The sequence below is a fragment of the Scyliorhinus canicula genome, chromosome 7 (genome assembly GCF_902713615.1).
Source record: "Scyliorhinus canicula chromosome 7, sScyCan1.1, whole genome shotgun sequence".
Lineage (NCBI taxonomy): Eukaryota > Metazoa > Chordata > Chondrichthyes > Carcharhiniformes > Scyliorhinidae > Scyliorhinus > Scyliorhinus canicula.
The window spans coordinates 29,052,677-29,070,687 of NC_052152.1; the positions used below are offsets into that span (position 1 = coordinate 29,052,677).

The 18,011-nt window shown below is 43.8% G+C and overlaps 1 protein-coding gene across 4 annotated transcripts in view; it reads right to left on the reverse strand.

Annotated features, from left to right (window-relative positions):
- LOC119968819 (interferon alpha/beta receptor 2-like) overlaps window positions 1–17,700 on the reverse strand; it is a 31,260-nt gene extending 13,560 nt beyond the window's left edge. Inside the window, exons 1-6 of one of the 4 annotated variants that reach the window (XM_038801646.1) lie at window positions 17,419–17,698; window positions 11,694–11,855; window positions 11,239–11,320; window positions 3,465–3,594; window positions 1,256–1,479; window positions 429–607 (exon numbers count right to left, since the gene is read on the reverse strand). In XM_038801646.1, coding sequence (XP_038657574.1) covers window positions 429–607; window positions 1,256–1,479; window positions 3,465–3,594; window positions 11,239–11,287 — 582 coding nt within the window. In that variant the 5' untranslated portion in view covers window positions 11,288–11,320; window positions 11,694–11,855; window positions 17,419–17,698. Of the gene's footprint in view, window positions 1–428; window positions 608–1,255; window positions 1,480–3,464; window positions 3,595–11,238; window positions 11,321–11,693; window positions 11,856–15,329; window positions 15,605–17,418 lie in introns of those variants that run through there. The other 3 variants (XM_038801647.1, XM_038801650.1, XM_038801649.1) reach the window with 3 other exon arrangements.
- Window positions 17,701–18,011: the final 311 nt, after the last annotated feature.

Consider the following 18,011-nt stretch of genomic DNA (forward strand, 5'->3'; position numbering starts at 1 on the left):
GTGTTGAGTAAACAAACTTTTTGAATGAGAAAGGAATGAAGGAACAAGTTTATGTAGCACAACCTCATAAACCTATAACTTAATTTTGATGTTTTTTGTATGTTTTTAATTACACTTGAAAGCACTCAAACAGGAAAGTTGTAGATCTGTACACAGATCATTTATGAGGATTTTCTTCTTTTTTTTTTAAAGAAAGATTCAAAGGAAGAAAAATTTACCCTTTTTAAACAATCAAATTGGGCTTCTCAGGTTTTAGGTGGTGTTTTGAGGGAAGTCTTTCCAGAGAACAAAGTAGCACTTATAATAACCAGAACAGAGTTTTGAAAATAATTCATCCAGTTATGTTATTTGGAAATTAAATTCAGTACTGTTTTTGAAATTGCATTTATCCAGAAAACGTGACTTTTATTCATTTTATTAAATCATACCTTTTCCAGCTCTCCATCTTTAGACACAGAAATGCTGTAGTACAATGCAAAATGAATCTCTAGGAACGATTTGGATCCAAAATCAGGTATAAATGGTGGGATTGATGGAATATCAAAATTAATTTTAAAGTCGCCGATAGGGCTCTCTGAGAGATTAAAATTAACTGGTCGTAGTTTTGCTGGAGAAGAAAAAGAAATTGAATTGAGAGGTAAAACATTTACAAGTTAACAGCATTCAACTGTATTATCAACTGTATTAACTAGCAACATAAACTGAAAGAAATATTGAACTTTCTGGTTTAAGAAAATCATATATATTCTTGTCCTGTTCAAATTTACGCAATCTGAAAATATTACATTTAATTTTTGCAACCAAAGTTTAAGAGAGTTAAACATGTCAATAAGCTGAAATTTGGTTTATCTTTCAGGCTTTCTTTTTTAAATTTGATTGTGAGCAACATGGTACACAATGGCAAGGTTAGTGGTAACATTTCATATACAGTTAAACAAATAAAGCTTGCCTTTTTTATTTAGTACATGTATCTATTTGAATAACATTCGCACATTAAAGTTTCTACAAGTTTGGAAAGAGTACACGCTAGCACAAAATGGTAAAATAGGTTAAAAAAAATTCAGTGAGAGGGAACTTGTGCAAAAGTATATAGGAACAGAAAGTGCTTTGCAGAGAAAATATATGTAGTGGGTAGTTATAAATAAAAATGACTTTGTAGATGCGCAATAACAATGAATATAATGAGTAAGCCACACATGATTATGGTCTGAAGAAATGCTGTACATAGCCAAGAACTAAAAGATGACATGCTCACAGTCTTCAAAGGGCTGAAACACGTTTGAGGAAGTCCAATTGGATTCATCCATTTCTGTAACTGCTTTAACCCGAGTAAAGTAAGATTCATAGATGTCAGTGAACTCATTGGTTAGATCACATGTTCGATTTGAGATCAGTGAACAGTTCTGCACAGCAACCCATGAACGCTCTTCATCGTCTGTTTGGTTCACGTTCTGTGGGTGTTCTTCCATACCGAGCGTGCTATTTGGAATTTAAACAAACATTTTGAACAGAGGAGACATATCAAGGCAACCTATTATGTCCCAAATGGTTACATGCAAAAATAAAATCATGCCATCAACTATTTTGTGAAGAAGTAGTAACCCTAGCTAGAGTTACAATCCCACCGTTTACACCTGACTAGATTATAAGATTACATAGGATATAGGGCACACAAACAAGTCATTCTATGCTGGTGTTTATGTTTCACTTGAACCTCCTCCCTTCTTTCCTCATCTAAATCCATCAACGTAACCCTCTATTCTCTTTTCCCTTATAGGAGTGTCTAGTTTCCCCTTAAATCTTCCATACTATTCCCTTCAACCATTCCCTGTGATACCAGGTTACACATGCTCACCGCTTTTTGGGTGAAGATGTTTATTCTCATTTACTTGTTGGGTTGCTTGGTGACCATCTTATATTGATGGTCTCTAGTTCTGCTCTTCCCTAGAAGAAACATTCTCTCTGTATCCACCATCAAAACCTGTTTATTTTACTGATCTCTTTAAGGTCAAGCCTCCGCTTAATTTCTTCAAAAGAAAAGAAACCCTGCTTCTCAAAATATTTCCTGATACGTATACTCCTGCATTTCTGGCATCTATCCCTGTAAATCTTCTCTGCACCCTCTCCAGTACCCCGACTTCCTCTTTAATATGGTGACCAGAGTTGCGTAACCAAGATTCAATACAGGTTTGGCATAACCTTTCTACCAGTCAATTCTATCCTCCTAGAAATGAAACCTATTGCTTGCTTTGCTTTTTTTTTTCAATGGCCTTGCTAACCTGTGGCACAGCTTTTGGTTATTAATGTATTTGATTGGATTGAAACCTTTTAAAGACCCCCGAGGGATATTGACAAGGTAGAAAAGATGTTCCTCTTGTTGGAGAATCTAGAGCGAGGAGGTCACTTTTTAAAAATAAGGCATCACTCATTTAAGATGGAAACAAGGTGAAAGCAATAAGGAGAAAGTGTTGAATAGACTGTTGGTCTAGACTTAGAGTTGACCAGACACCAGGACCGGATGAGATGCATCCAAGGATATTGAAGGAAGCAAAAATGGAAATTGCAAGGGTGCCAGCAATACTCCTCCAGTCTTCTCTAGACTCAATGGAGGTGCCAGAGGGCTGGAGAATTGAAAATGCTAGCTGTAAGAGTAGCTCCAGCAATTACCAGACCAGTGAGTTTAACCTCCGTGATGGGAAAGCTTCTAGAAACAATTATTTTGAATAGAATTAGTAGTCACATGGAAAAATGTGGGTTGATTAGCAAGAGCCAGCATGGATTTCTAAAGTGAAAGTATTGTTTAACCAACTTGCTAGAGTTTCTTGAGGTAACAGAAAGGGTCGATGAGGGCAAGGCAGTTGATGTGGTGTACAAGGCATTCGGTACAGTGTCACACAACAGACTTGAGAGAAACACCAGACTTGAGAGAAGTTATAGCTCATGAAACATAAGGAACAGTAGCAACATGGATACAAAATTGGCTGAATAATAGGAAGCAGAGAGTAATGGTCAATGGATATTTTATGGGCTGCAGGAAGGTTTGTAGTGGAGTTCCCCAGGGGTTGGCATTGGGATGCTTGCTTTTCCTGATATATATTAATGATCTAGATCTTGGTGTGCAGGAGACAATTTCAAAATTTGCAGATGACACGAAACTTGGACACATTGTAAACTGTGTAGACGACGGTGCAGAACTTCAAAAGAACATAGACATGTTGGTGGAGTGGGCAGATATTTCAACTGATTGGAGACACAATTAGAACTGAGTTTCAACCAAGGTACTGAAGAAATTTTATTTTCTTGCCTTGAATGTACATTCCTCACTCCTGATCGTCTTATAAGGCTGCTCCACTATAGTGTCCACCCAAATATACAGGCATACAATTTGACTTTAACAGGTCAACAAATACTTGCGTTTTTAAATTATAATTTGAAAAGATTAAAAAAGACCAGAGGGTACAAACCTTAAAGCTAAGTATTGCACTGTGTAGCGAGTTGTGAATGGTGTATCTGTCCCTGCTTCCCACATTAAGACATGATGCAAGTTTTCCGATGTAAATGATAGTTTGACAGGTGGAGGCACCACAGCAATAACTGTAACAATATTTTTTAAAAGTGTAAGTATCAATTTGCAGAAGTTTAAGCCCCACCCCAGCACAATGCACCCCTGGTCCGACCGCCAGAACACGAAATGTGCCACCTTGGCAGTGCCAGGCTGGCACTCAGGTAGCACTGCCAGGGTCACACCATGCCTAAAGGGCATGCACCTATGGGATTCCGATCCCCTAGGAGACCCCCACAAGTGCTGTTCCGTCTGATCTCCATTTGCAGGACCAGTTCACCTGAGGTCTCCGAGACAAAGGGGAGAGATCCTCAGATGGTTTGGGAATCGGCACATTAAATTGAGACTATCTCTCTCGCTCCCGCCTTTCCGGCCAAGCTGCACGGTGGCATGCTGCTTTCTGGACGCGTGGCCGTTGGGCTCGATTATCCCAAAAGGGAACAAAGCCCCCTGGCGGGTGCATTTAGCTGCGTCTTTCCCAGCGCTCGAAGTGCCGTGAAACACATGGCTATTCAACACGACTTGATGTATATAAGGGGCCTGAACGGTGAACATGCAGCCGAGGCCGCACACAGCTCCGTTTTGTACAGTGGGGAGTTCTGGCGGAAATCCCCAGAGTAGCAAGAGATTGGGGCACAGATGCCCCCGAAACAATCCCCGAGCTCCCCCCAGCCCGAATGCACTATAGAAGGGTCTCGAGCTCCCCCCAAAAACATCCAGGCCAGACGCCTTGGCCTGCTGCATGCAACAAATGCTAGCTTGGCACTTTGGCAGTGTCAATGCTGCCAACTCAGCAGTGCCAGGGTACCACCCTACCCAAAGGACACGCAGCTGGGGGCCTCCGAACGCCTGGGAGACCCCCACAAGTACAGTTCCATCAGGTCCACGTTTGTGGGGACCAGTGCTGAACAGCGCTCACCCGAAGTCTGAGGCGAAGGAGGTAAAACCCAAAGCCTCAGATACCTCGGGAATCTGGACATTAGAGTGAGGCGAGCTGCCTCGCTTTAATATGCAGATTTGTCAAAAAGTGATCCCACCCATAATGGCTGGGATTTACATTGCGAGCCGGATAGATCCCGGGAGCGGGGTCTCCAGGCTTTCATCAGCCAAGCCGCGTTGTGGCAAGCTGCTTTTCTGGCGGAGTGCGGCCGTTGGATCGCGTCCATAGTCTATTTAATCACATAGCATTATATCGTATTTACTTTTAAATTATTATTTTTATTTATTTTTTTTAAAAAAAGAGTACACAATTCTTATTTTTTACCAATTAAGGGGCAATATCACCATGGCCATTCCACCTCTCCTGCACACGATTGGGTTGTGGGGTGAGACCCATGCAGATACGGGGAGGATGTGCAAACTCCACACGGACAGTGACCCGGGTCCTCGGCACTGTGAGGCAGCAGTGCTAACCACTGTGCCGGCCCAATTATATCATATTTGCAACACAGAAATAGGCCATTTAGCCCAACAGGTCTATAAACATCCTCTCACACTTAATCTAACTCCATCAACATGTGCTTTTATTCCCATCTACATTCCCCTGAAATACATTCATGCAATTTGCCTCAATTACATAATAATAATCTTTATTAGTGTCACAAGTACGCTTACATATAACGCTGCAATGAAGTTAGTGTGCAAATCCCCCAGTCGCCACACTACGGCGCCTGTTCGGGTACACTGAGGGAGAGTTTAGAATGTCCAATTCACCTAACAAGCACATCTTTGGGGACTTGTGGTAGCAAGTTCCACATTATAGAAACATTTTTTAAAAAGGAGGCCATTCCCCCTTTCACGCATTCTCCATTTAATATCATGGCAGGGTTGCATTGTTAGTAAGGAATGAAGTTAAATCGATAGCAAGGAGCGATATAGGATCAGAAGGCATAGAACCTCTGTGGGTAGAGTTGAGGAATCGCAAAGGTAAAAAGACCCTAATGGGAGTTATGTACAGGCTCCTTTGCAGTAGTCAGGATGTGGGGCAGAAAATAAATCAGGAGATAGAAACGGCATGTAAAAAAGAGAATATCACAATAATCATGGGGGACTTCAATATGCAGGTGCACAGGGAAAAATCAGGTTGATAGTGGATCCCAAGAAAATAAATTTGTAGAATTCTAAGAGATGATTTTTTGAGCAGTTGTGACAGAGCCGATAAGGAACAGGCAATTCTGGATTTGGTGATGTATAATGAGGCAGACTTGATTAGGGAACTTAAAATTGAAGGAGCTCTCAGAGGCAGTGACCACAATATGATAGAATTTATCCTGCAGTTTGAGAGGGAGAAGCTGCAATCAAATGTAACAGTATTACAATTAAATAAGGGTAACTACAAAGACATGAGGGAGGAGCTGGCCAGAGTGGATTGGAAAAAGAGCCTAGCAGGGAAGACAGTGGAACAGCAATGGCAGGAGTTTTTTGGGGTTATTCGGGAGGCACAACAGAAATTCATCCCAAGGAGGAGGAAACATGCTAAGATGAGGACAAGGCATCCATGGCTGACGAGGGAAGTCAAGAACAGCATAAAAGCAAAAGGAAAAGCATACAAAATGGCGAGGATTAGTGGGAAGCCTTTAAAAGATGGCAGAGGTCAACAAAAAAAGTAGTAGGTGGGGGGAGAATGAAATAGCTGTGCCAGTTAGCTAGTAATATAAAAAAGATAGGAAGAGTTTTTTTTATATATAGAAGGTAAGAGAGTGGCAAAAATAGGACCACTGGAAAATGCGGCTGGAGAAGTAATAATAGGAAACAAAGAAATGGCAGAGGACCTGAATAGTTACTTTGCATCAGTCTTCACGGTGGAAGACACCAGTGGGATGTCAGAGTTCCAGGAGCTCCAGGGGGAGAGGTGAGTGTAGAGGCCATCACTAAGGAGAAGGTTCTGGGAAAACTGAAAGGTCTGAAAGTGGATAAATCACCTGGACCAATGGACTACACCTCAGGTTCTAAAAGAGATAGCGGAGGAGATTGTGGAGGCATTTGTGGTGATCTTTCAGTAATCACTGGAGGCAGGGAGACTCCCAGAGGACTGGAAAGTGGCTAATGTAACACTGCTGTTTAAGAGGGAGGGAGGCAGAGGTCGGGAAATTATAGGCCAGTTAGCCTGACTTTGGTCATTGGTAAGATTTTAAGAGTCCATTATTAGAGATGAGATTGCGGAGTACTTGGTAATGTATGATAAAATAGGACTGAGTCAGCAAGGCTTCGTCAAGAGGAAGTCATGTTTAACAAATCTATTAAGAGTTCTTTGAGGAGGTAACAGGGAGGTTAGACAAAGACAAAAGACAACCAGTGGACATGATTTATTTAGATTTCCAGAAGGCCTTTGTCAAGGTGCCGCATAGGAGACTGTTAAATAAGTTAAGAGCCCATGGTGTTGAGGGCAAGAGCCTGGCATGGAAGCAGACTGGCTGACGGGCAGAAAGCAGAGAGTGGGGATAAAGGGGTCTTTTTCAGGATGGCAGCCGGTGACTAGTGGTGTGCCTCAGGGGTCTGTGCTGGGACCACAAATTTTCACAATGCATCTTCATGATCTGGAGGAAGGAACTGAAGGCACTGTTGCTAAGTTTGCAGATGGTACAAAGATCTGTAGACGGACAGGTAGTATTGAGGAAGCAGAGGGGCTGCAGAAGGACTTGGACAGGCTAGGAGAGTGGGCAAAGTGGCAGATGGAATACAATGTGGAAAAGTGTGAGGTTATGCATTTTGGAAGGAGGAATGGAGGCATAGACTATTTTCCAAATGGGGAAATGCTAAGGAAATCAGAACCACAAAGGGACTTGGGAGTCCTTGTTCAAGATTCTCTTAAGGTTAACGTTTAGGTTCAGTCGTCAGTTAGGAAGGCAAATGCAATGTTAGCATTCATGTCAAGAGGACTATAATACAAGACCAGGGATGTACTTATGAGGCTGTACAAGGCTCTGGTCACACCCCGTTTGGAGTATTGTGAGCAGTTTGGGGCCGTGTATCTAAGGAAGTAAGTGCTGGCCTTAGAAAGGGTCCAGAGGAGGTTCACAAGAATGATCCCTGCAATGAAGAGCTTGTCGTATGAGGAACGGTTGAGGACTCTGGGTCTGTACTCGTTGGAGTTTAGAAGGATGAGGGGGGGGGGGGGGGGTCTTGTTGAAATTTACAGGATATTGCAGGGCCTGGATAGAGTGGACGTGGAGAGGATGTCCCCACATGTAGGAAAAACTAGAACCAGAGGACACAATCTCAGACTAATGGGATGATCCTTTAAAACAGAGATGAAGAGGAATTTCTTTAGCCAGAGGGTAGTGAATCTGTGGGACTCTTTGCCACAGAAGGCTGTGGAGGCCAAATCACTGGTATCTTTAAGATAGAGATAGATAGATAAGTTCTTGATTAATAATAGAGATAGATAGATAGATTTTTTTGTGACAATCTTATATTTTTGGTCCTTAGTCCTGGTCTACCCTCGAAATGGAAACACCTGTTCTACATCTACTCTGTCGAATCCTTTCCTAATCTTGATGACCTTAACAGGTCACCCTTCAGTTTTCTCTTTTCTAGAGGAAGAGTTCCAGCACATTCAAAACTTCACTTCTGGTATCATACTCGCTAATCTTTCTTATTGTGCCCCTATATCCTGGACTCCAGAGCTGTTCCTTTCTCTGCAAGATCCTATTCAGGTTTAACATAACTGCACTGCTTTTCAATTCTATTCCCAAGGATCCCAGCATTTTGTTTAATACCTTTAAAAAGTGCCTTATTAGCCTGTATCACTGCATTTAATGATTTGTGTAACTGGACGAACGTTTAACTCTTGGAAGTATTTGTGAATTTGACAATAGTGGCATATACATTAACATCAGACTGCTGCAATATAATGGGCTAAAAGTCTATACTTCCATCTAATTACCTTTGACATTAGATCATAGGGAGGGAGACGTGCTGCAAACTTGACAGGATTAGCAGCGAAGCTGGGTGAAAATCCTGGAAGCCCCCTCCCTTACAGACCTACGGGTGTACCTACACCTAATGGACAGCAGCCACCATGGGGCCCGGACTGCAGCTGTGGTGCACCCCAATCAATGACATACCACTGAAGGCTGCTGAATTTTTGTCAGGGGGCAGAGAGCTCAATTTAGCCACTGTGGAAGCTATTGCCTGGCAGTTACTCCACATACTAAAAACACCACCACCTTCTTGGGGCAATGAGAAATGGGTAATACATTAAATGCTAGCCTAGCAGAGATGCCCATATTTCATGAATGAATAAAAAGTATTTAAAAGGAGAACAAAAAAAATGAGAATGAGGAAAGAGAAAGCAGCCCCCTGTATTACATCAAATAACGTTCTACATGTGCTGTCCATGGTCTTGCAAGGGGTACAAAATGGATGCATATTATATCCAGAGCACTATTTACATTAAATGAGTTGAAATATTAATATGCAGTTCAGTTTTTAAGGTGGTGCTCAGTAATTACATGATTGTGGCTCTATTACACATTTCTATTTATATATTTTGTTGCAAAATTGTTCCAGAGAAAGGTTCATAGCTACTGGAGATTTGGCTAAAATTCTGATGGAGCGGCGGAGGGCAAATCAATGAGTCATAACTCCAGTAAGTGAATTATTGTACCATTTATACAGAAAGGTTGTCATGCAAACATGATGTCCCCATGTGCTCTCCAGCTAAAAAAATTCAGTTTGAACTGTAGTTGGCAAGTATTATTATTTGAGAAATCTAAGCAATCAACAGAGCAAAAAGCTTCATCCATTAACAGAAGTGTAAAAATAATTTAGTAGTATTGGTTAAGAATATATGCTACGCTGATTACTGGAAGAGCTCCTGGGCTTTTCTTTGAATAGTGCCACAGGATTTACTTTTTCAAAAAAAAACACCTGAATTGGCAGACAATGCCCAAACTGAATGTCTCATCAGAAAGGCATCAACTCTCAAAATGCAGTGGACCATTGGTGCTGCATGAGCAAACGTTGTGTAATGAAATCCTAGACTTGGGCTTGAAGCCATCACGAGCTTAGTTCAATACATAGAGATAAGCTGGAATACAAAGCAAGGCAAGGTCCATTGAAAGTATACCTTTATGTCCAAAAGCATTATCCAAAACATTAATGCTACATTAATTTCCCGTACCGGACTCCCCGAACAAGCACCGGAATGTGGCGACTTGGGGCTTTCCACAGTAACTTCATTGAAGCTTACTTGTGACAATAAGCAATTATTATTTATTATTATTATTATTATTATTATTATTATTATTAATGGCTGCTATTTTTCATTGATAAAGCAACACAAACTGCTGGCATCAGAAAGATCAGGGCAACCTCTGTTAATTTAGCCTCTCAGTTAAAGGACATATCATTTCCTCCAACTAAACACGAATAAGGCCATCAGAGATTTGCCAGTGTTCACCATTATAAGCAATGGATGGTACCGTAATTGAGACCAAGCATTCAATTATGCTACCGTATGATTTTGAGTATCTCTTTTGTGAAAGGAAGAGGAGTAAACAATGGCATGAAGAGCTTGTATTTATACAACACCTGAATATTAGGATAATACCCAGCACAATACTAGGGCATTCTAAAGTGCTTCACTATTCAAGGCACGTTGAACTGCAGTCGCTGTTGTAATGTAGTAAAACATGGCAGTCAATTTTGCACAAAACAGACTCATATGCAAGTCATGATATAAACGGACTGTAGATTAATCTAATATATTTCAGTAATAAAATAATCTTATCTATTTTCGTAGACCATAAGATGTCAGAGCAGAAGTAGACCATTCAACCGCTCAAGTCTGCTCTGCCATTCAATGAGATAGTAATATTAGTTTAAGGTATATACTTGGCCAGAACATTACCCTTTATTGAACATTTCAATTTGATCGTTATGTCCACTCGAGAAGGCAGATGAAGACCCTGATTTAATGTCTCATCCAAAAAGCACACCCTTGACCGTATAAAACTGCACCAAAAAGGTCAGCCGAGATCTCACAAATCTCTGGAAGGAACTTTAACCCACACCTCTCTCAGGAGCAGGTGTATTATTGCCACGCCAATATTACATAGAATTTACAGTGCAGAAGGAGGCCATCCGGCCCATCGAGTCTGCACCGGCTCCTGGAAGGAGCACCCTACCCAAGGTTAACACATCCACCCCATCCCCATAACCCAGTAACCTCACCCAACACTAAGGGCAATTTTGGACACTAAGGGCAATTTATCATGGCCAATCCACCTAACCTGCACATCTTTGGACTGTGGGAGGAAACCGGAGCACCCGGAGGAAACCCACGCACACACGGGGAGGATGTGCAGACTCCGCACAGACAGTGACCCAAGCCGGAATCCAACCTGGGACCCTGGAACTGTGAAGCGATTGTGCTATCCACAATGCTACCGTGCTGCCCCTATTGCACCCAAGGTTGTAATTTTTCAATGTTAAAATAATTCACATTATTATTGTTCCACAAAATTCTCAAATGCATGCGTTGAGATAATTTAGAAACAGATTTTATTCTGAAAGCTTGATAGAAAAATGAATTATTTTAACTACATAAATGGGATATTTTTCAGAGAGAAAAAAATATTTTGCCAGAAAATAGAATACATAGATGTGGAGTACATCTATGAAACAGAAAAATATTTGAATGATGCTTTTACATTGAAAAAGAACATATTTACCAGAGTTCAGAAACTGAAGGCTGTACAAGAGGCTCACTATTGTAAACATAATTAAGGCTGATTAAAATCTTCTTCTTTCATCCTAGGATAAAAAGAAAATAGATTATAAAGAACAATTTATTATATAATCAAAATGGTTAACAGTTTTGTCACTGGTTCTTGTAGAAATAAGTTCAGAAACAAAATTAACCAGCTTTTTGTTGCAGAAATAGATGCTAAGTAAGACTCCCATTTTTGGTTTACTGACGTAGTATAAATGAGATGCTTTTATCAATAATAATAATTCAATAAACAATGCTGTTTTCCACTGTGACAACTTTGAAATAATTTCCTCACATTGCAAGCCTATAGACAAACATTGTTATTGTTTACCCTCTGAAACAGATTGCACCAAAAATGCAGACAAATAAACTAGTATACAAATTTAAGTTTTTAAATTCTGTAATGGCAGATACTTTATTCAATTCTCCTTGCTCTTCTCTTGATTTGGTTCCTTCAAGTTTGGCCTGCTTTTCATATTTCTCCAAGCGGAATGTGGTTACTAAGTCTCCAACTTAGCTGACATCGCAGAGATAACATGTTCATTTTTCAGATGCTTGTGGCTTGACAGAAGGCACCTTGAATAATGACAAACCATCAACTAGAAATTTGTTCACAGGACAATTATCCCATTTAGATATACATTTTAAAAGCTGCAACATGTATAGCACAACACATTGACAGTCTTGTCATGCTTTTAGTTCCTCCTTAATTTGTTATGGGAGGACATCATGACTGATGTGAACTCTTTGCAATAGGTTTCTCAGGACGCTGATACTGAAGGATTCATTGAAACGTGAATTTAACTGCAATCCTGTTGCATGAGAAACTCAAAAATATTAATCACAATATATTAGATAAATTACAGATACCTAGCTGCACTTCTTTGGATAAAACATGTAGCATACTTTGTGGAACATTAAACTGGTCGCAGCCATAGAACATTGTGCTTGCCCAAACTTTCATTTCCTATTATAGTCTTTCATAGTAAATTAGCATTGAAGAACTGACCCATTTCCAGTTAGGGGCAACAGGAATGTTCCAAATATCTGACGTTCAAGCTTTTATAATTTTCTCACACAAACACTGGTTCAATAGTCACCATGGCTAAATGGTGACCTAGAGGTAAAACATTATGCAAAGAGCTGCTTCAGAATTAACATCAGTGAATTCTCGCCATGATTTTGAGTAATTGGCAAGAAATATTTATCTTGATTTTGCACTAATTGAGGTAGAGAACATTTGGGAATCATTCTAACGCGTGCCAGGGCAATCAGAATCATGTGGCTACTTGACATTGTTAATGATTCTTACCTCATGTATGGTCCCCATCTTTTTCAAAATGTTTCTCATCACCTTCTCTTTTTACGCCATCCATCGTCTCCAATATGCTACCCTCTCCAATCTGCCTTTCCACAACAACCTTTACTCACCAGCTGCATGTTACTCTCTATCAAAATCCTTTCAAATCAACCTGTTCCTTTTGCACAGAACCAAAGATCTTCCTTGACAGAGGTACCTTACTGTGCAGTGATGGCCAACATAGCTGACCTTCAAGCTGCCTCAAATTGGAAACAAGACAGGTTTCATAGAATTTACAGTGCAGAAGGAGGCCATTTGGCCCACCGAGTCTGCACTGGCTCTTGGAAAAGGCACCCTACTTAAGCCCCCACTCCCACCCTATCGCTGTAACCCCAGCTAACCTTTTTTGGACACTGAGGGCAATTTATCATGGCCAACTCAACTAACCTACACATCTTTGGACTGTGGAAGGAAACTGGAGCACCCGGAGGAAACCCACGCACACACGGGGAGAACGTTCAGACTCCACACAGACAGTAACCCAAGCCGGGAATCGAACCTGGGACCCTGGAGCTGTGAAGCAACTGTGCTAACCACTATGCTACTGTGCTGCCCGTTTGATACAAGTTGAATGAATGACAAAGCTTCACCAAATGTTATAAATCAGGATGCTTTGCAGAGTCGAAACATTCTCCCCCCTACTCCCCAAAGTAAATTGCTGAATTCCACAAATTGTCTTTCACAGTTAGAAAAAACCATTAGACCATGACAGAAAGTCATAGAAAGTCTGGCTATGAGGCCCATATTAATTTTCAAATAAACAAATAAATAATACTCAAGAGCAGCTCTAAATATGAATAAATGATAACAAGCCAATAACAATTGCAAAACCTCCAAAAACTGCTTCAAAGATCAGAGCTGGTTTACTTCAAAGGAGTCATAAAACCAGTCAGGGGGAATGGTACAAGGTAAAGTAAGGTAAGGTGGTTTAATTTTGTTCAAATTTGTGAAATCGTCTTTAGAGTGTAATACAGTAGAGAAGTGGCCCTTCTGCCCATCGAGTCTGCACCCAGAAAAATTACACTAAATCTACACTAATCGCCCTTTCCCATAGCCTTGAATGTTATGACATTTCAAGTGCTCATCCACATACTTTTTAACGGTTGTGAAATTTCCTTCCTCTACTACCTTTTGGGGCCTCACGGTAGCATGGTGGTTAGCATCAATGCTTCACAGCTCCAGGGTCCCAGGTTCGATTCCCGGCTGGGTCACTGTCTGTGTGGAGTCTGCACGTCCTCCCCGTGTGTGCGTGGGTTTCCTCCGGGTGCTCCGGTTTCCTCCCACAGTCCAAAGATGTGCGGGTTAGGTGGATTGGCCATGCTAAATTGCCCGTAGTGTAAGGTTAATGGGGGGATTGTTGGGATATGGGTTACGTGGGTTTAAGTAGGGTGAGCATTGCTCGGCACAACATCGAGGGCCGAAGGGCCTGTTCTGTGCTGTACTGTTCTATTTCCAGATAGTGCATTCCAGACTCTCACCACCATTTTGGCTCAAACCCCTCAACCTCCTGCTCCTCACCTTAAAATGATGCCCCCTTGTTATTCATCCTTCAACTAAGGGGAACAGTTGCTTCTTATTATCCTGCCAATAACCCTCAATCTTAATAGCTGCATTTTCAAGTATTTCACCAGACAGCAAGACAGAGTTCAGGATTTACTGGAATAGAATATTTCTGTATAAACATTTTAATTTGAAAAGTTACCGTTTTTTCAATTCTACTATCCTAATAGTCAGTCCAAATAATTTAATGTCGTATCTGCGAAATAATATAAAGGTGCGCCTTTAAAGAGCCAGGCCATCCTTAATCTTCTAAAATTATTGGTCAACCTAACCATGATATGTCTTTCACCATTGACTGCCATTACTAATTAACGGTGACTATTACTAAACCTCAACCTATAGTATCCACACTGTAGGTGATGAGGATTGCATTGCAAATGGAGCCACAGTTCACCTAAAACAGGTGTGGCACTGCCCTGTTGGCTATTGATTGTTTTTCACGAGGCAGGTTAGGTATAGCATTTTCAAACACCATTTTAAAATTATAAATCCCTTTGTGACTTCATCCATCTTTTTTTTAAAACCTGGCCCATCCTCCCCCTTCTATATTTCTCTGCACCATTACCTTACCTGTCTCATGTCTTGCTCCACCAATTATGGCAGAGGTTTTTGTCCTGTTCTGGAACTTCTCACTCACATCCTCCAACCTGTCACCTCAATTCATACCTTTTCAGTCACTTCAAACTCTTAGCGCTTTGGCCATCGTTTTTCTCCTGTGTAGACTTTTATTAAAAAATATTCGAAAAATACAAGTCATAGACAGTTGGTTTGTGTTGCAGAGCGAGGCCAGCAACACGGGTTCAATTCCTGTACCCGGCTGAGATTATTCATTAAGGCCTCGCCTACTCAACCTTGATAACAAAGGTTGGTAAGGTGTAGTGATCCTCAGGTTAAATCGCCACCAGTTAGCTCTCCCCCTCAAAGGGGAAAAGCAGCCTACGGTCATCTGGGACTATGGAGACATTTTGCATTACATCCCTGATCATTATACTGAAATAGAAACAAGAATCCGGTACAGAAAAGCTGGTTGTAAGAAACTTCAAAAACAAGCACAATTAAAAAGAAATTCCAAGGCCATTTCCACAAACAGCAACTCGAAAGATCCAACACTGACTTTAAAATACACTCACCTTGCGATTGTGGCTGGTTTTGAACTAAACTGTCGCCCTTTCACGGGGCTCAATAAACTGCACTTCATTCTGAAACAGACTTCCGATCCTTCCGCTGAGTTGATTAGCAGAAATAAAAAAAAAATTTGTGCGAAACTCACTTCCCTTGTAGGTCACACAAACTAAGATCTTAATTTAATCAACAAAATCAGTCACCCTGACGTTGTTTTGTTGTTGGACACTTCCGCATAACACCAGAAAATTTCAAGAGGTTGGAATAATATAATTTGATAATGGTCAATAATTAAACCACACTTACAATACAATGAGTGCAATGTGCAACACAAGCCTCATCCAGTCCCTGCCCACCCACACACTCTTAAATCACCCACCCCCAACAACCCTCCCCACACACACACACACACACAGACTGTCACCCCCACTCACACCCTCGCCCATCCCAGACACACACACACCAACACTCCACCCCCACCCCCCCCCCCCCCCCCCCCCGGGTTATCAAATCCCCTCCAGACTCTCACCCCCCCATCCAGATTCACCACCACACACAGTCCATCACATCCCCACCACCACACACAGTCCGTCACATCCCCGCCCCCCCACACAGTCCATCACACCCCGCCCCACAGTCCATCACGCCCCCCCACAGTCCATCACGCCCCCCCCACAGTCCATCACAGCCCCCCCCACAGTCCATCACAGCCCCCCCCCCACAGTCCATCACAGCCCCCCCCACAGTCCATCACAGCCCCCCCCCACAGTCCATCACAGCCCCCCCCCACAGTCCATTACAGCCCCCCCCCACAGTCCATTACAGCCCCCCCCACAGTCCATCACAGCCCCCCCCCACAGTCCATCACAGCCCCCCCCAGTCCATCACAGCCCCCCCCCACAGTCCATCACAGCCCCCCCCCCACAGTCCATCACAGCCCCCCCCACAGTCCATCACAGCCCCCCCCCCACAGTCCATCACAGCCCCCCCCACAGTCCATCACAGCCCCCCCCCCCACAGTCCATCACAGCCCCCCCCCACAGTCCATCACAGCCCCCCCCACAGTCCATCACAGCCCCCCCCACAGTCCATCACAGCCCCCCCCACAGTCCATCACGCCCCCCCCACAGTCCATCACGCCCCCCCCCACAGTCCATCACACCCCCCCCACAGTCCATCACGCCCTCCCCCACAGTCCATCACACCCCCCCCCACAGTCCATCACACCCCCCCCCCCCACAGTCCATCACAGCCCCCCCCACAGTCCATCACAGCCCCCCCCACAGTCCATCACAGCCCCCCCCACAGTCCATCACAGCCCCCCCCACAGTCCATCACGCCCCCCCCACAGTCCATCACGCCCCCCCCCCACAGTCCATCACGCCCCCCCCCACAGTCCATCACGCCCTCCCCCACAGTCCATCACACCCCCCCCCACAGTCCATCACACCCCCCCCCCCCCACAGTCCATCACACCCCCCCTCCCCCCCCAACACAGCAGCACAGTAGCACTGTCGATAGCCCAATTGCTTCACAGCTCCAGGGTCCCAGGTTCGATTCCGGCTTGGGTCACTATGCGGAGTCTGCACATCCTCCCCGTGTGTGCGTGGGTTTCCTCCGGGTGCTCTGGTTTCCTCCCACAGTCCAAAGATATGCAGGTTAGGTGGATTGGCCATGATAAATTGCCCTTAGTGTCCAAAATTGCCCTTAGTGTCCAAAATTGCCCTTAGTGTTGGGTGGGGTTACTGGGTTATGGGAATAGGGTGGAGGTGTTGACCTTGGGTAGGGTGCTCTTCCCAAGAGCCGGTGCAGACTCGATGGGCCGAATGGCCTTCTTCTGCACTGTAAAATTCAATGATAAAACACACAGACCGTCCCCCCCCCCCCCTCCACCACCACCACCACCACCACCACATCCTCTTACCCCCACCCCAGGCTCTCACCCCCACCCCAGGCTCTCACCCCCACCCCGGGCTCTCACCCCCACCCCGGGCTCTCACCCCCACCCCAGGCTCTCACCCCCACCCCAGGCTCTCACGCCCACCCCAGGCTCTCACGCCCACCCAGCTGCTCAATCTCTTCGTTATTGTTATTTACCTGAAGTCGATTAGTGATGATGTTCGCTGCTGCATTGGGTCTTTTTATTTGGGGGGGATGGGGGGCAATACCAAGCCCTCCCCCTCACACACAAATTAAACTGCTACCTCTCGAATCCCTAGAAACTCCAGACCTTGCCGCAGCTTCGATTGCGACACTTCCTCAACCTGTTTCCCGTCAGTCTCCGTGAAAGGCGGTGGCATTCTCCGACCTGCCCACCGGCTCCCCCTCCTCGGCAGGAGGCCCCGGATGGAGGCGGGGCGCCAGGGCCTGTCAATCATTGCCCCGGGGCGGGCCCCTAGGCCAATCAATCACTCCCCCCCCCAGCCGGTGACGTCACAAAACCGCAGCTGTCAGCCTTTACCGGAAATCACGTGATCCGGGAATGGACACGGCCCCAGGATGACCTCTGAACTTCAGATAGAAAGTGCTGCTGGTTTTAAATGCTGATTCTAGATGGACGCTCCATTGAAGACATGTCTGGTTGTCGGGGGGGGGGGAGGGTTGCGGCAGTGGAATAATATCATTGGACCTTGTTGAAACCCCCCACCTGGTTTACTGGGTCCTTTAGGGAAGGTAACTCACTTCCACAG